The sequence below is a fragment of the Amphiura filiformis genome, chromosome 1 (assembly GCF_039555335.1).
Source record: "Amphiura filiformis chromosome 1, Afil_fr2py, whole genome shotgun sequence".
NCBI classification, from domain to species: domain Eukaryota; kingdom Metazoa; phylum Echinodermata; class Ophiuroidea; order Amphilepidida; family Amphiuridae; genus Amphiura; species Amphiura filiformis.
In genome coordinates, this window is record NC_092628.1 from 91941063 (window position 1) to 91958583 (window position 17521).

General features: G+C 37.5%; 1 protein-coding gene across 3 annotated transcripts; it reads right to left on the reverse strand.

Annotated features, from left to right (window-relative positions):
- Positions 1–1293: 1293 nt before the first annotated feature.
- LOC140157553 (uncharacterized) lies at positions 1294–12220 on the reverse strand. 3 transcript variants are annotated; one of them, XM_072180802.1, is made up of 5 exons: positions 12060–12220; positions 8783–8960; positions 3591–4721; positions 2251–2935; positions 1294–1428 (listed from the first exon to the last, which is right to left on the reverse strand). In XM_072180802.1, exons 2-4 carry the CDS (start codon positions 8933–8935, stop codon positions 2339–2341), a joined length of 1881 nt encoding a protein of 626 aa, XP_072036903.1. In that variant the 5' UTR covers positions 8936–8960; positions 12060–12220; the 3' UTR covers positions 1294–1428; positions 2251–2338. The 3 variants fall into 3 exon arrangements, with proteins under 3 accessions (XP_072036903.1, XP_072036888.1, XP_072036896.1); XM_072180787.1 differs by having other exon boundaries at positions 2251–2938; XM_072180795.1 differs by lacking the exon at positions 12060–12220 and adding an exon at positions 11812–11833 and having other exon boundaries at positions 2251–2938.
- Between the last annotated feature and the right edge of the window lie 5301 nt (positions 12221–17521).

Sequence of the window (17521 nt, forward strand, 5' to 3'; positions counted from 1 at the left end):
CTTGTATATTGAGTACATACATAGTATGCTTGATGAAAGACAAATTGACACACACTATCTCTTTTCCACACATAAAAATGCAAAACTGACAACTAACCTGTTCGTTTTGGTAAGCATGCTTTTCTGCTGATAAACTTAGCGCAATCCTCCCATAGTTTACTCTTAACAGGCATGATCCTGAACGTATCATCCTTGTCATCATCTGCAGGTGCTGCACGCTTAGTTCTTTTTGATGACTCTGGTTTGGACCTGATCATCTTGGGTTTATTCTTAATCTGCCAAAATAGAATGAAAGTCACCAGTGCTTGCTCTTCCTCATCAGTCCACAAAGTCTTGCTTCCAGCCTGCTTCCCACGCAGTGGTTTCTTAGCGGTGTTTTGTATGAAATTCTGTCTGACCTTGGTTTCGTCTAAATTATAGTGTTCCATAGCACCTTCATTTGTCATACACTCTTGGATAGTCAAGGCAAATTCATGACAAGCTTTGGCTGCAAAAGAAGAAAACAATGTTTAAAAAGAACAAAATGATTAATGTATTGTTTATTAAGACTCAAATCTATGACAACTACTTTTTTTAGATGCAAGACTCACTTTATTTTAGGTTTCTGTTTCAAGCTAAAACTATGCAACAGGCCATATACACAACCACATGCTAAGAATTCTCATGGTCAATTCAGTCAAATTATTTATGAAAAGAAAACTGTGTGACACATTAGGTCTCTGGTGGCAAAAATCATTCTAAAACAATCATCTACCCTCTTGAATCTCTTCATTACAACATTTGAGTTGTAGTCAGTCAGTGACAATAATGGCCTTACGGCCAGTTCAGAGGTAGAATTTTGTTTCACCTTGGAAGAATCCATTTGGATTTTGGCAACAGCATTTTACACAAATCTTAGATTCTCTCATTTACTAAGTATGTAGGTTTAAGAAATCTATGAGAATCTCTTTAGATTCACGCAAATCAGTTTGGAATTGCATCAAATTTCTAGGTCTGCAGTTCTAATCAGAGTAACCTGGTTATTCAATTTAAATATAACAGCAAAACAAAAAACACATGTCATGGATGAACAGAACAGTGTACACTGCATGATTCACCCTGGAGGTTAAATTAGGCAAAGAAAGGAAAAAGAAGAAAGAATATCTAACCTGTTCTCATAGGTTTCTGTGTAGATTTGGAGACAAAATCAGCACATTCCTTCCACTCCTTATCATTCTTTTCTGGTGGTATCATTAGATGCATCTCATCAAATTCTTTCTTCGTCATCTTGCCATCATCCGCCTCTTCTTCAGACTCCTCTTCTTCATCATCGGCAGATGGTTGCTTCTGCCAATCTACTATGTACATCACTAAAGCTCGCTCTTCTTTTTTCACCCACGAGGATTTGGGTTTACCACCATACCAATCAGGATCAGGTTCTTGTTTGATCTGGAAGAAAGAAAGAAACAAGTAAATAAACAAACAGGTGTGTAATTTGACTTTTGTAAGACTATATATAATACTGAAGATTGTAGAATTACTAGATCTTTCAAACCAAAGACAAACAAAATAACAGTAGGATCAAATGCTCAGTTATGCTATTATAGAAAAAATATTAAATTCGTGTACATCGTGGAACATTCAACTACGCTTGTTACTCCCCGACTAATCACGCTAACTACACAAGCGTACAATGCTACTCTACGCGTCCATATATGCGAGGTTATCTGCATACAACAGCTTACTATGCACAGCCACGCAAAGAGTATGTTCCACGATGTACATGAATTTGATAATTTTTCTATAGCAGTTAGTTCAGATCAGTTGCTGCCTGTGATGTTGCTCCCTAGTTGACTTGAGTTTAAAGCCACACATTGGGAATCAGTTTCCCAGGAAAATTGTCAGAGAGTAACACGAGTTGGTGTAAATTTCACATTGAGCACAGGGATAGTCTTACAATTCGAGGTCTACATTTCTCCCAGGCCAACCTACGTAGTAGAACTGAAAAATGGTCATTTAGACTCTCACTACCACATAATTATGTTTTATCAAGTGATGGCTTCAATCAGTGGTATGTCAGTGACTGCAGACCTTGTTGATTGATCACTGGCAAGATAAAGCAATAATGGCTGTAGACACCCATTATTGAATTTCTGAGTAACTACTGTGATACACCTGTTACACTGCCATTAGCAATTACACATGTCACACACAAAATGTGAAATTGGATTGAAAGTGAAAACTACTCTTGAAATTAAACATGCAACTTACCTTGATTGTTTTATCTGCAGGTTCTGTCTTGATCTTTGGTGGTCTACCCCTTCTTGTTGATGGTGTTGACTTTTTCGGCATAATCGGGCTAAATGAATCCTTTTTTAGGTCTACCACGTTTCCGTGTAACTGGAGCTTCAACTTGCTCTGTCTTCACTTCCTCCTCCTGCTCTTCTTCCTCTTCATCCTCCTCCTCTTCATCCTCAGAGGGACTTTCCAACAGGTCTTTTGGTCTCCATTTCGGTGTACTGCTCTTCCTACGGTTGCTTCGTCGTAGACTTGATGAAGCATTGTCTGGTGTTTTGGATGGGGTTGCTGCTGATCTCAATCCTATAGGCTTGGTAACTTCTTGGCTCTTTGGTGAAGCAACAGTCCCTTTTGTACTTGCAGGAGATTCTTTCATACTGGCAGTTCTTTTGGCTGTTTGTCTTGTTTTAGGAACACCAACTTGTACATTCATTGGCATAGTCTTTGCAGGTGTTTTATCACCATCTTTGTCTGTTGCAGCCAGCATATCCTGCATATTGAAGGACAAGACAACTTCACGTTGACCAGCCTTTGGAGCAGCTGCTTCTTTGTCACATGTCTCACCTTTCTTTGCAGCTGATTCGGGAGACAATGTCAACACAATTTTGGTGTCTGGTTTTCTTTGTGCTTGGTCCTTTGTTTCAGCTTCAGTCTTTTCCTGCTAAGCAAACACAGTAAATAAAGGTTATCACTACCATATAAGTAAACAGAACTGTATTTTAACTGGGATTTTATTCTCAATCATCGGTCAGTGATGACAGTGATGGGTAAGTTTGCTGTCTGATAGGCACTTGTAAACCTTGTAAACCTATCTGGTAGCAATTTCAGATCAAACATTTTTGTATTTGGGCCAGTTAATGTTTGAAAGAGTTCACCAGCCCAACTGACACAAATAGGATATGATATGATACTGTCACAGCATTGAGCACACCCTGAAATAACTATTTACATTGATTACATTATTATTGATGAGACTATGGGACATAAATTTATTACATCAGCTGAATCCTCAGTTCAAACCAATTATTGAAAGTGTACATTGCATAGCAATAGACTTTGTAACATGGGTAGATGTTTGAAATATTCCTTGTGAAAATATATTAAATGTTAGATCTTCTGTCTGTCTTGGTAAAAAATATTGCCATTGTTTTAATGTCAAGCAAAAAATTTACATCATCAGAAATGGTTACAACAATCATACCTTGCACTTAAGCACATCAAGCAATAGAGTGATACCAATCCAAGATGGCAAAAAGTATACAAAGTACAATATCATTTGTCTTTAATCATTGTTGTTATAATATGATACTTACTTGTTTTGTATCCAACTTTGGCTTCTTCTGTGCTGGTTCACTCTGCTCTTTAGCATCAGTAGACTCCTTTTCTTCTCCTCTTGATTCCTCTTTCGTTTCCTCCTTGTCAGTCTTTACCACTTCTTCATCCCCCTGTGGCTCTTCTACCACTTCTGCTTTCTCCTGTTGTACCTTCTCCTGTGGTGCCTCTTCATCATCCACATTCTCCTGTGGTGCCTCTACTATCTCCTGTGGCGCCTCTACATTCTCCTGTGGTGCCTTTACCTTCTCCTGTGGTGCCTCTACAATGTCCTGTGGTGCCTCTACATTCTCCTGTGCTGCCTCTACAGTGTCCTGTGGTACCTCTACAATCTCCTTTGGTACCTCCACATTCTCCTGTGGTGCCTCTACATTCTCCTGTGCTGCCTCTACAGTGTCCTGTGCTGCCTCTACAATCTCCTTTGGTACCTCTACATCCTCCTGTGGTGCATCTACATTCTCCTGTGGTGCTTTGGCTATCTCCTCTGCAGCTTGAGCTTGATCAGGTTGTGTAATTTCATTTACAGCCACTTCTTCAGACACTTCATCAACCTTTGGTTGTTCTTCCTCAAGTTCATCAGGTTGCTCTTTGTGTACCCCATCTGCATCCCCCTTTAGCAGTTCTGCCTCCATTTCTTCAGGCTGTTCCTGAGCCATTACATCTACTCCTTCATGTACAACTATAACAGACTCCTGAATCACCTCTTCTTCTACCAGAACATCTTGTTGAACTACTTGAGGTAGTCCAGTGTCCTGGACAGCTTCAGCATCTACCTGACCTGGCTCTTCCGCTTGGGTGATATCAGTTACAGGTGCCACCACTTCTTCTTCCACCTGTACACCTTGCTCCTCAATAACTACAACTTGCTCAGAATTGGAGGATGTTGGTATAACTACCACTTGCTCAACAGTGGATGCTGGTACTGCCTCTTCCAATGGGACTTGTTCTTCAACAATAACAACTTGCTGAGGAGGAACCACTTCTCCAACTTCCATTGCCTCAACATCAGGTGCCAACTCAGCATCCTGTGATGATTCTTCTTCCATGATCTGTTCTGGTCCACCATCCATCTGCTCCAATTCTGGCATCTGGGACGAGGATTGAGATGAAACCTGTAACAAGAGAACAGCATATTATTATCAATTAAGTCATGTACAGTGAATTGGGTCATAGCAACCCCAAAATAGTCTTATGGAAAGAAACAACAAAATATACAACTGGGGTCCATTTCACTACTTTTGACCCTTCATACCTGAAGTAACTATTCGCAAGTTACGGATATCCTTTTACTGAGGAGAGCTTTTTATCACTCACCTACATTTGGTGTAATAATACTACAAGTGATTAAAATCACTCCCCTACAATCTCACCGGACCAGTTTTGAGGAGAGTGATTTGTCACTTGCCAGCAATTTTCAAAAGGCAAGGCCTGAAGTACAAAGTAATTTTAGTGAAAAGGAACACCAACACCTGGAAGGGATTCAGTTTACAATACCAGGAACCAGGGTGAAAAAAAAGTTATCTTTTTAAGGGTCAGACTCAGAGGGATTCATCACAAGTCACAAAAAACACACACACAATATCGTAGTGGATACCGGCTGCGCCGGCATCCACTACTCAAAATATTGGCCAGCCCATCCATTATGACACGATATTGGATAGGCAAAAGACAAAATCCTATCTTTTATTCTCGAATTTTTTGTTTTGCTATAGCCCCCGAATGAAATGTATTATGTTTGTACTCACTCAGGTAGTATTGTGTGTGAATTTTACATCCGAACTAAGTGAGCTATTCTTTTTTTATGGGAATGGGAATTTTAGTGTCTAAAATGGCCCAAAATGAAGGTTTTTCAATATTGCCATCCATTTCTAATCGTCACCTCCATAGACTTTACATGTAAAATAAAAAGGCTCATAAAAATTTAATAGCACCTAGTTCGGATGTAAAATTCACACAAAATGCTTTTTGAGTGATTACAAAGATAAGTAAATACTTTTCATGCGGGGGCTATGTGGAATTTTTTTAATGTATTCCTTGTACAATGAAATTTCACAATAAAATGTCCAATGGAAACAAAGATGCCCCCCCATACATCACATATGGTCGCATGTCATAAGTTGGGTATGCTAAAAGGGTGGAGGGATTACACTTTTCTGAAAATTGTGATGCAAATTTGATTGGCTTTCCATAACCCCATATCCTACAGCATTGGTTGATACCTCATTTTAAGCCTAATATTATACTCTTTCAGTCTACTGAAGCATATAATCATACAGTATTCAGTAAAAAAATCACATCAGTTGAAATGAAAAATGCCAGGGGTGGAGGAGCAGGCGGATGTGGAGCAGGCGGATGCGGTAGTGTGCAATAGGGCCTATGTGAAAATTCACATGTCAGCATGTCAAAACTACTGGTGGGTCAGTCCATGTCAAAACAGACTGAGTGTACACCCACCCTCTTGGATTATGCTCTCCTTTGGCTCAGGGGTACCTTTCATGGACCCCTAGGTGAGGTCTGAAAAAATTCAAATTCAATTTAGTTTCGAATGGCGGGCCATCTAAGTTTGGCGACCTTGACCAAAATTGGGAATTTAAGGTGTCCAAATGACAAAGCGCTCTCTTTGAGAGGCATTTTCTTCTTAATTAAATCAGTTGTGACCCTCTTTTTGAATGTGGTCACTCACTGGCTGTGTCTGAAATGCCTAATGCCAAAAAAGATTGTTTTCGGAATTTCGTTGGGATTTCAGAGGGGGTCAAAATCAGCACTTCATACTGTTCAATCAAATTATCTTTGATTTTGAAGGACCCATGATAATGCCACAGTGCACTTATAGGTCCTAATTATGTTCAGAATGGATTAACCATGTGCCAATGTCTATGAGCAATTCAAAAAAGAGAAATTTCTAGACCCCCTACAGAATTTTAGGCCCCCTAAAGTGGTTCAGCCACAAATGGCGCTTAAAATCGGCAAATTTTGACACCTAATAACTTTAGGTGTACACCAGATATGAATTTCTAGTCTTTTGCATCTGAAAGAATGTAGTCTAATGTTACTAGGAACATAAGATTTTTTTTGTATTTTTTGTGTCGTGATACGTTCAAAAAGGTTGTTGACCTATGAACATTTTTCGTCATAGCGCCCTCCTGAAAGGTCTGACACATAACAAACTATACATTTTTGGAATCCTCATGACCATATGAGTAATTTGATATATTACTTGACATAATTGGGAGCATTCTGAAAATTTGACCCCCATAACCTGTACTTTGCATGTGCATCGTTGCCAGGAAGTGCATTTTGACCCCTTAAAAATCCATACAGAGGATTAGAAAGTAGTTTTTCTTATTACTTGACTCAAGAGCAACTTGAAATATCAGGATAAATAATACAAATGGCTATAAAGTGATCAAAAATATAAAAAATATCATACTAAAATTGGCATTTTGTACCGTATCCTGTATGCATGGTATGTTAGGCAAAAATGACTATTTTTGAAAGCGTCAACTTAATACTAAAACACAAAAATACAAAACAAATCTTATGTTCCTAGTAACATTAAACTACATTCTTTCAGATGCAAAAGACTAGAAATTCATATCTGGTGTACACCTAAAGTTATTAGGGGTCAAAATTTGCCGACTTTAAGTGCCATTTGTGGCTGAACCACTTTAGGGGTGGCCTAAAATTCTACAGGGGTCTAGAAATTTCTCTTTTTTTGAATTGCTCATAGACATTGGCATATGGTTAATCCATTCTGAACATAATTAGGACCTATAAGTGCACTGTGACATTATCATGGGTCCTTCAAAATCAAGATAATTTGATTGAACAGTACGAAGTGCTGATTTTGACCCCCTCTGAAATCCCAACGAAATTCAAATCTATCTTTTTTGGCATTAGGTATTTCAGACACAGCCAGTGAGTGACCACATTCAAAAAGAGGATCACAACTGATTCAATTAAGAAGAAAGTGCCCCTCAAAGAGAGCACTTTGTCATTTGGACCCTTAAATTCACAATTTTGGTCGAGGTCGCCAAACTTTGATTGCCCGCCATTCGCAAACGAAATGGAATTTGAATTTTTTCTTGTGACCTCACCTAGGGATCCATGAAAGGTACCCTGAGCCAAAGGAGAGCAAAATCCAAGAGGGTGGGTGTACACTCAATCTGTTTCGACATGGACTGACCCTGGTTACTTTTTCAAATCTAGGGAGGGTATGATGTATTGACAGCTTTGAATGTTGAATTTGTACAATTTAAACAATTACTGACTACTTAAGGTGGTACTACACCACCTGATCAATTTTGTGACTAATTTTGCATTTTTCTCAAAAAGTAACTACACACTGGTAACAAAAGTTATATGTATATTATAGGGGTATAAGGAATCCAATTACTTCACTGAAATTTCAATGATTCAAGACAAGGGGTTCATTATATATCTTAAGAAATGAGGTATATTCTAGCGGTACCACTTTTCTTATCATAAATAACGTACCGCTTGTCTTGAGTCACTGAAATTCCAGTGTAGTAACTGGATTCCTTACCCCTATAATATACATACTTTTGTTACCAGTGTGTTATTATTTTTTGAGAAAAATGCAAAAATAGTCACAAATTTATCAAGGTGTGTAGTATACCACCTTAAAGGGTTATATGTTCCATTTTTTTTCATTTTTAATGAAATCCTAGTTGAATTTCAGTATTTTTAGCAATATGATAATGTATATTTCTCTTCTTGATATTCATTTCCTCAATAATAGAATAACCATCTCGCTAATTACTCGTAAAAAGGTCATTGACCTTCACAATGTAATTAACATACGTACAATTATTTTAAATAGTTCATTTGAAGCGTTAATGTATTGAGAACATATCCTCCAAATCTGATGACATTCTTGCATAAAATAAAAAAATTACAGTCATTTTTGTAATTGGGGTCCGATTTGAGAAAAATGCATTTGAAAATTGATATTTACATAGACGCCTGTGTATTAATTAATTAGTAATTAAGCATTATCTCAAAAATTAAGCATGTGTTAAGGTTTAAAATGGTGTTAATTATTAGAGATTGTCAATATATACAACATATTAAATAATACATTTTTTGTCATTTTTGACCATGTAATGGAAATTGTACCCAACTTATGACATGCGACCATATATGTACATACCTCTTGCATGGCATCATCCATTTGTGAATCATCTGAATGCTGTTGGGGCTGATCTTGCTGCTGCTGTGGAATAATATTTGATCCATCCATTGCTTCTAAGGCTGGAGGCTCACTTTGCTGCAGGGATGATGATGTGTCACCTTGGGAATCCATCCCAAATGGATTCTACTTGAACTTACTGAAAAGAAAAGAAATATTAAAATTGTTTCATCAGATGAAATTACCATGAGTCTGTCTAGAAGAAGAATATGATTCTTTTTTAGTAATGGAAAATGCGCCACTTTGGGGTCTATGACCCACTTTTTTTTTGGCCGCCCATTCCCCGCCCAACTTAAAATGTTTAAATGCCCCGACAGCTAAAAAATAATTCATTATTGTGCAAATTTTACAAGCTGCAAGCATGGTCTTCAGAAACAAGAGTCTTTTGGAGGGGTGGGGCTCTTTACTACTGGTAATTAATGTATTTTGAATATGACAATAGACATCTCTGACCCGATGGTTTTTTGGTTCTCATCCATATTTCCGTGAAGGTGGGACTGGATGTTTCTTTTTTCCCAATTGGTGCCAAATTGTCATTGCTAGCAGTTCCATTTTGCATTTCCCTTTTCTTGGAAAACGACAAATTGGTACTTTTTATTTGCAGGTTCTGAGTAGAATACCGGTACATGTACTACAAAAACTTAGCATTTCATACAAGTAATTCATCTTGATAATTAACTAAGGCCCCTGCATTTCAGAGTTCCTGACACAAATGTTCAGAAATCAACTCTTCATTATTTTCTCAACATTCTATAGGTCTATCTAGTCAAAATGTGGAATAGATGCCAATCTTTAAATACTATGTCTAATTCTAGAACCACTTTAGGGGCTGTGCAATAATCATGAGCCCTGGTGGGAGGATAAAATGGGGGGGGGGGAAAGAAATTTTTGGCCAGCCAGAAAGGGGGGGGCAATTTTGGCAAGCCGAGAGGAGGGGGTTGGGCAGGCGATTTTTGGCACACATCATTAATAGACCATGTTAGGTTTGCAAAGTGGGATCCCAAAAATTTGGCATGTGCAAATGGGGGGGGGGGGCAAAGATTTGTTGGCAGGCCGAGAAGGGTGGGCACTGGGCAAGCGATTTTGGCAGGCCGAGAGGGGGGAGTGATTTTTGGCAGGCTGTAATACCCCCTCCCCAGAGCTCATGATTAGGCTAATGAACGTCAATGTTATGTTTAGCGTAACATTTTGAGGCAACTTCTTCATTCTTCATTATTTTGCAGGGTTTCATTATTTACAAAATAGCTGCCATTTCATCAACACTTATACCATATTCTGTAAAAAACAAACCCCTAATCAACCATAGGCATTTTTGGAAAGCATATGTACCAACTTATAAATGGAAGGGCCTACCTACACAAATTCATATTAAAAATATCTTTCACCATCCAGGTATTTATACCAGCTCTCTTACTAGTAAAAAGGCCATAAATTGCTGTCCACATTATTGGTCCAAACCAGCCCTCCTTGGGGTAATGGCCAATTATAGTTCAATTTGATGACAGAATCTTGTTTTTGGTTCTTTTTTTATTTATTTTGGAATAGGTTGATTTATCATTGACATGTGTGATTGTATTCCCAAAATACAAAATAATAAATTGTTTTGGGATTTTGGCATTAAACGCGGCCAGAAAATCCCAACGCGGGCGGGTTACACTAAACATAACATTGACTTTCATTACCGGTACCTTTATTGAATGGCTTTAGCACTGAATTTATAGCATGATGGCTGCAGTACGGAAGTAAACTTAATCGTTTGGCTCTCTACGACGAGCTCGGCCTTACTCTCAGATAGACATGTCCACATTGCTTATTATAGAGGGCAACATTCAATCTAAAAAGTTTGGACCACAGTAGCTCACAGTCGACAATGGCTTAACTGTGTAATCCTCATAGGGAAATACAAAAATTTGAAATTTGGACACCAGAAACTTGACGACGTAGTCTAAAAAGTGCTGGTACTTTATCCTTGATACAGAAGTCAGCATGCAATTTCATAAAATAAAATCGCCTTTGTTTAAAATGGATCATCGTGGTAAAAAATGATGCATTACTGCTTTTTTTGTAAGTCATTGCAAGGCATTGTCAATGATGGTCGCAGAAAAGTGCAGTTTTTTAAAAACAGACATTTGCCCATAACTTCGCTAGTTTTTGACCTACAGACATGGTTGACCCCTCATTTTTAAGTTAAATAATCACCTTTTTAAACAAAATAATTTCCATGTGAAATATCCTACTTGAAAATTTTGTGAACATGCCTATCTCAGACCAGACAGGGTCTAATTCTGCATAAAACCAGGCAACGTTATTTCTATAGATCTGCTGCGCATTCAAATTGCATTGTATTGCATCGTAATTTCATTTGTGTCTATGCTAAAAATTGCTAATTATGTTTACACAACATGAACTCACATGTTTTCAAGCAAATTCGCCGATAATAGGTGATCAAAAGCGATCGGAATGTTACAAAAGTACAGATCGCATTCAGCTTACTTCATATGAGATGATCTTTGGAAAAATACGGCATAATTTGTCTTGACTTGGTGTTTGCGGAATGCCATGCAGTAAAATATTAATACGTTGTGGCAATTCATGATTGACAACTAACAATCGGCGTGTCCTTCGTATCCTCCACTGTCAATTTCTTATCCACTCACTAATCCTCACAAAAGCTTTGTGTTGATTACGTAATGTGTGGTGGCAAATTGCAATAAGTACAATGAAATAATGAGTAGGGCGGGCTCCGAGGCGGGTTTCTTCTTCATCTTACGTAACAGTATTGTTCTCCAAAAAAACCCGGAAGCTTGTCGTTTGGAGCTCTAGCTGAAATACAGCAAGATAATGTAAGATAGTAAATGTAAACCTGTATTTTAGCTAGAGTATCTCGAAGCTATCTCAGACTGCACTATACTAAGCCTAAGGCCAGCTGTAAAATGCAGTCACCATGGTCACACTTTCCCACTAATAATATTTATTATAACCAATCTTACTTAGAATCTACAATTGGTTTCACTTTGTCTATTACTCTTTGCTGATATACTGTTTCAAGGCAAAAGTTATCATCATTAAATAAATGAAAACAATCATTGCGGGCCCGACACCAGCTGATTAAGAAGTAAACATCTACGCATGTGCAGTACAGGAAAATTGTGCGCCACCTTCTGGAAAAGATCGTCGAGACAAGCATGTACGGAACCCAATAAATTACAAATATTTTATTATTAGCTTACGCATTTACCTTGTATTATGACTATAAATAATCTTTATAATTATTAGAAGAAGATCACGAAGAAGATCGGCGTCAAACCATCGAATAATCGAGTAAATTTCAGCAAAATTGTTCAGCAATTCGTCCAGCACCCCCTGCCCGAGAAGGCAAGCCGAGACGGAAAGACTGTTTTTCTAGAGAAACTCGCACAAAAAAATTGTAATTTGCAACAGTTTGTCTTTTTTACTCATAATAGAAAACCAAAATGTGTGTTATAATCTCATTAACGAATGCAATCTGTAAAGTTGGTGAATAAATGGCGTTATATACAGGATATTATTAATTTTATTTGACTAGATCAAACAATTTTGTAATTTAGCAACGCTGACTGACCCGAGCTGAACGCGTCACATTCACCCTTTCAGCGCAGCAGACAATTTTCTCTGACTCGGCCCAAGTCAAATCGTCGAACACAAATCGTGTTCTCTACTCGGAAAATAATTTTGTACGACAGAAAAAGAAGCAGACGAAAAAACAAGAAAAGAAAAAACAACAACAAACAAACAAACAAACACCGAATGAACTTCAACTTCATGGAATGGAAAAAAAATAGGGGCCTACAGTTAGCCTATCAGGGTAAGATGGGGTAAGTGGGACAGTGGGGTACTATGATAAAAGCTTATAAAGTGTGACACTTACCGTACAAAACTAGGCCTATATCTTCATTGCAACACTAAATTCACCAATACGATACCGAATGGTGACTTACCCCATTGCAAATATGTATGTGATAATTTCACTGCTCAATATTAGAGTTTGGTATTTGAGCTGCGGGAGATGGTTGAGACCAACACTACCAGCTACTACCTTGATGTGGCGGCCAACTTTGAGGAATTATATTTATTTATTAACAAATATTTGAAACTCTTTGCTGAGAATTTTGGACAAATTGAGAATTAATATATATATATTTCATTTCACCATAAAAAGAATGCTTTTTACAAGCCTGATAGCAGAAAATCATGATGAAATTATGAAAATGAGCCAATTATGGCCTATTTAGTATGGTGTCCCACTTATCCCATCCACTTGGGGTAGGTGGGACAGTGGTTCTTGAAATTAATTTTGATACAAAAGTAAAAATTACTATAAAAATAGTCATAAAGAGTTTATACAATCAGTGACAGTAAAAGAAAAGTATACGTAGGCCTATGTTATTGAATGCAACATACATTGCATAATTGGCTAACTCCAATACATGTAGGCCCTACTTTGGATTTTAAAGCAGAACTTTACCCCAGGACGCAGGCTTGTCTCTAACACTGCCAATCATACTTGTTAATCAGTCAATTTAATTTTAACCACAAGTACTAAGGTCCCAGCAAACACAAAAACGTTTTAAAAACGTTTTAAATAAGTTATATTTTGGCTTTTGGTTTAGGTAAAACGTTTTAATAACATTAAAATGTCGGGTTATATAAAGGTCATGATAACGTTTTAAAACGTTTTGTATGAAAACACACTACAACAATATTTTTAAATGTTTTCAAAAAATGTTATTGTAAACTATTTTTGCAAACATTTTTGCCAAATATTGTGTCAATACTTAAATAACATTATATTAAAATATTTGAATCCAGCAAACACAAAAATGTTCTTAAAATGTTTTTTTCAAAACCTTTTAATAACATTTAAATGTCGGGTTATATAAAGGTCATTAAAGCGTTTTTAAAACGTTATTGAAAATATTTTGGGCAAACATTTTTCGCAAAATATTTTTTCAACCCCAAAATAACATTCTGTTAAGAATGTTTTGTATTAAGATTTCAAGAATGTTTTTGGAATGTTATTAAAACGTTTTTATACCCTTTATATAACCCGACATTAAACGTTTTCTGTAAAACATTTTTGTTTGCTGAGCAGTAGATTATCAAAAAATGTTTTGTAAGGTTATGAAAACGTTTTCTGACAACCTTTTATAACCTTTTGCGAATGATGTCGAAAACGTTTTGTGTTTGCTGGGGTAGTACAAGACGCGTTAAACGTATAATACAGTGGCGTACCGCAGGGTTAGCGGTGACCTGCTGAGTCCAGGGGTCCAAATTGGCAAATAAAGGGGTCCAGGCATCTAATTCTACACAGACGTACAAAATTAAGGGGTCCAAATCACGGGGATTTGCCAAATCAAGGAGTCCTGGACCCCAAGACCCCTTAAAACGCTATCCCTGGCGTACCGTGGCCGCTCCTATCCCGGGGGGGCCTAAGAAAATAAATGTTGCCGCCCCTTGCAGCAACATCCCGAAAAGGTTGACCCAAATTTTTTCCAGCCAGGACGACTCTCCAAAATCTAAAAAGTGGGAGGGGGGGGAATTTTTTCACCAGTTATTTTAGACTTACATTTTCAGGTGTTACACCCCCCTATTACCCACACAGCTTAGAGCTGTCGCCCCTGTTGACTGTCAAAAAGGTAAATTTTCATTAATTTTCAAAAAATTAAGACCTTCTTTTTTCATAATTATTCTTGCCGCCCCTTTAGTGCCGCCCTTTTTTCTTTTTTAAATCTTTTTGCCGCCCCTTTATCTTCCGCCGCCCCTTCTTTTTTGCCGACCCCTACTTTGACCCCGGGGGGCTGGCGCCCCAAAGCCCCCCCAAATACGCGCATGTAATAGGCCTAATATAAAGTTTATTGTATCTATACAATAAACAGATTTACCTCCTGTGAAATAGACTAACCCTGGTCCAAAGCTTGTGCTTGGACAAATCAATATGATTGAATTGCCTAGTAATGGCTTTATGCAAGGGCAAATGAGGTTTAGGGTCTATTGTTTGAAGTAGCCAATGGAAAGTGGTCAATAACCAGTTGGCCAGGGATTAAGCACATTTGCTATCTGTCATGAAAAGGAGTAGGTTGGGTCTCCAATGTGAAGAAAATTTTCCCACCCACCACACCCAAAAATTTAGGTCATATCCCAGTATTCAATACCTTTGTGGACAGTCACTTGGGAGCAGTAGTTGGCTGGGAAGGCTTCCACATCGTACGGGGTATAGAGGTACATAGACCTAAAGGGTATTGCAGTCTGCGTTTTAATGGTAGCTTCTGGGCATGGGCAAATTACCAGAAAGAGGGCGGTAGCTGACCAAGGGAGAGGATTCAATAAGTGCACATTTTAACTTCTCTTGGAGAGGTTAGGCCGCATTTGGGTATACAGATCTAGGTGTTCAGGAAATCCCTTTAAAAAGGGCTTTGTAGCTTGCAGGTTAATACAAGCTAATACTAGGTATGTCACAGTGGCTGCACAATAATTCTGCTACACTGTGCATGCAAGCATAACAGTGAATTGAAAAGGGCGCGCTTCAAATTTGGCCAATTTTAGAAAACATCCATGTCGATAAATGAATTTCTTCATATGCTTCATTTATCCAAATTGTTTGAATTTTTAATATATGGTGTGTGAAGCCTTCCTGAGGCTACCATCGGGTCCCCCAAAATTAAAAATTGTTTTGTTTAAGAACTACTGCCTGTTTTTATGGATTTTTGAAGATCGCTCATAAACCAGTAAATATAGGCCTACTGAAGTAAAGGAACTACAACCATTTAGCTGAAATACTAATCTTTCTTAGCATGTAAATTAATTCCGTCGACAACAAATGAAACACTTTCCTAAAACCAGTTGAAGCAAAACATTAATCAATGTTTTTTTTAGGGAGTAAGTTGCCAAACCACAATAGCTCTAAGCCATTGTGTGTGTCCAAGGCCATACTATTTTTGTATACGCGGTAAATTAAAATTGCTGTTCATTTTACCGATTATCCTCCCATGTTAATCCAGATGACAAAATGTTAATTTAAAGTCTCATTGCAACTGAATTTTAATTTTTACTTTTCGGACTTGGCTTTGAGTAATGGTGACACATACCATGTTTATAGTAAAAATAAAAATTATATTCCAGACACCGTCAAAATGTCAAACTTTTAATTTTTTTGTATTGTTTTTAAATAATTAACTGCAGTTCATTTATTCAACCTCATAACAGGATCATACTTAAAAGATTTATGATGAATGAACAGACGTTCATTAAATATTGAAAAAAACCCAAAATTACTCATGCCTAATTTGCATAATAATATCATAAATACATAATTAGCTGTAATTACCTAATTTGCATAATTAATTACTTTTTGTGTATTTTTGTCATCAATTGAAAGAACTTTGTATACATATGTATGCAAAAAAACCGCACCTTTATATCATGTACGGTTTTCTATTGGCATCAATTTTGCATATTAATAAGCTGAACTTAGTCATTTTTTGAGATTTAATTTGTCTGCAGATTGGCCGAAATGGCTAAAATAGTAATAAGTATATTTGATTAATTTATTATAATTATTCAATGATGGATTTTTTAATTTTGTTTTCTGTAACGAAGTCAGGAAAGATAGGCATTTAACATGTGCTATTTAAATTAACGCTGTTTTTCCAAGCAAGCGTCCAAATAAACCTTCAAAATCTCGAAATGTGCCAATTTTGTCATTACAGCCATTTGTGGCAGGATTTCATTCCATCTACGAGCATCTTTAAATTGACATTACATCACAATGCATTGACCGATTTCAATTCTGTTTTTTGATTTTTGATGCTTTAATAAAGCTTAATAATGTAGGAACATTAAATAACGCGTTTCTGCTGCGATTATTTTTGAGGTGATATACCTACTAATACATTGCTGTTAACTTCTTTTTAAGAAGTTGGGCCACACTTGGAGAGTGTGGAAAGGGCTTGAGAATACCCTGGAGGGCCCCGTATCTTACAAGAAATTAATTTGGGTTAACTTCTCTGCAACAAGAGGAGTTTGGCCACACTTGTGTGTGTGTGTGCAAAAGGGCCAGGGAAATTCCACGGAGGGCCCCATATCTTATGAGGAATTAATTTGGATTAACTTCTGCGAAAAGAGAAGTTGGGTCACACTTGCTTGTGTGCAAAAGGGCCGAGGAAATTCCCTGGAGGGCCCTGTATCTTATGAGGAATTTGGGTTAACTTCTTTGCGAGACAAGAAGTTGGGCCACACTTGTGTGTGTGCAAAAGGGCTTGGGGTAATAGTATACCCATACTCATTCATTAATCCATTTTCATTCATTCATTTCTTTCATGCATTTATGTATTGTACAAGGAATTAACTTGGGTTAACTTCTCTCTGAGAAGTTGGCCCCGTATTCAATTCATTCATTTTCATTCATTCATTCCTTTCTTCATTGCATTCATTTATGTATCTTACAAGGAATTAATTTTGGTTAACTTCTCTATGATAAGATAAGATTGGGTCACACTTGTGTGTGTGCAAAAGGGCCCGGGAAAATTCCCTGGAGGGTCCGTATCTTATACAAGGAATAAAGTTGGGTTAACTTCCCATGTGAGAAGTTGGGCCACACTTTGTTCCGGAGAGGCTCCGTACTTTACGGGTAAGGAATGTAGGCATGGGCTTGGGAAGTTACCG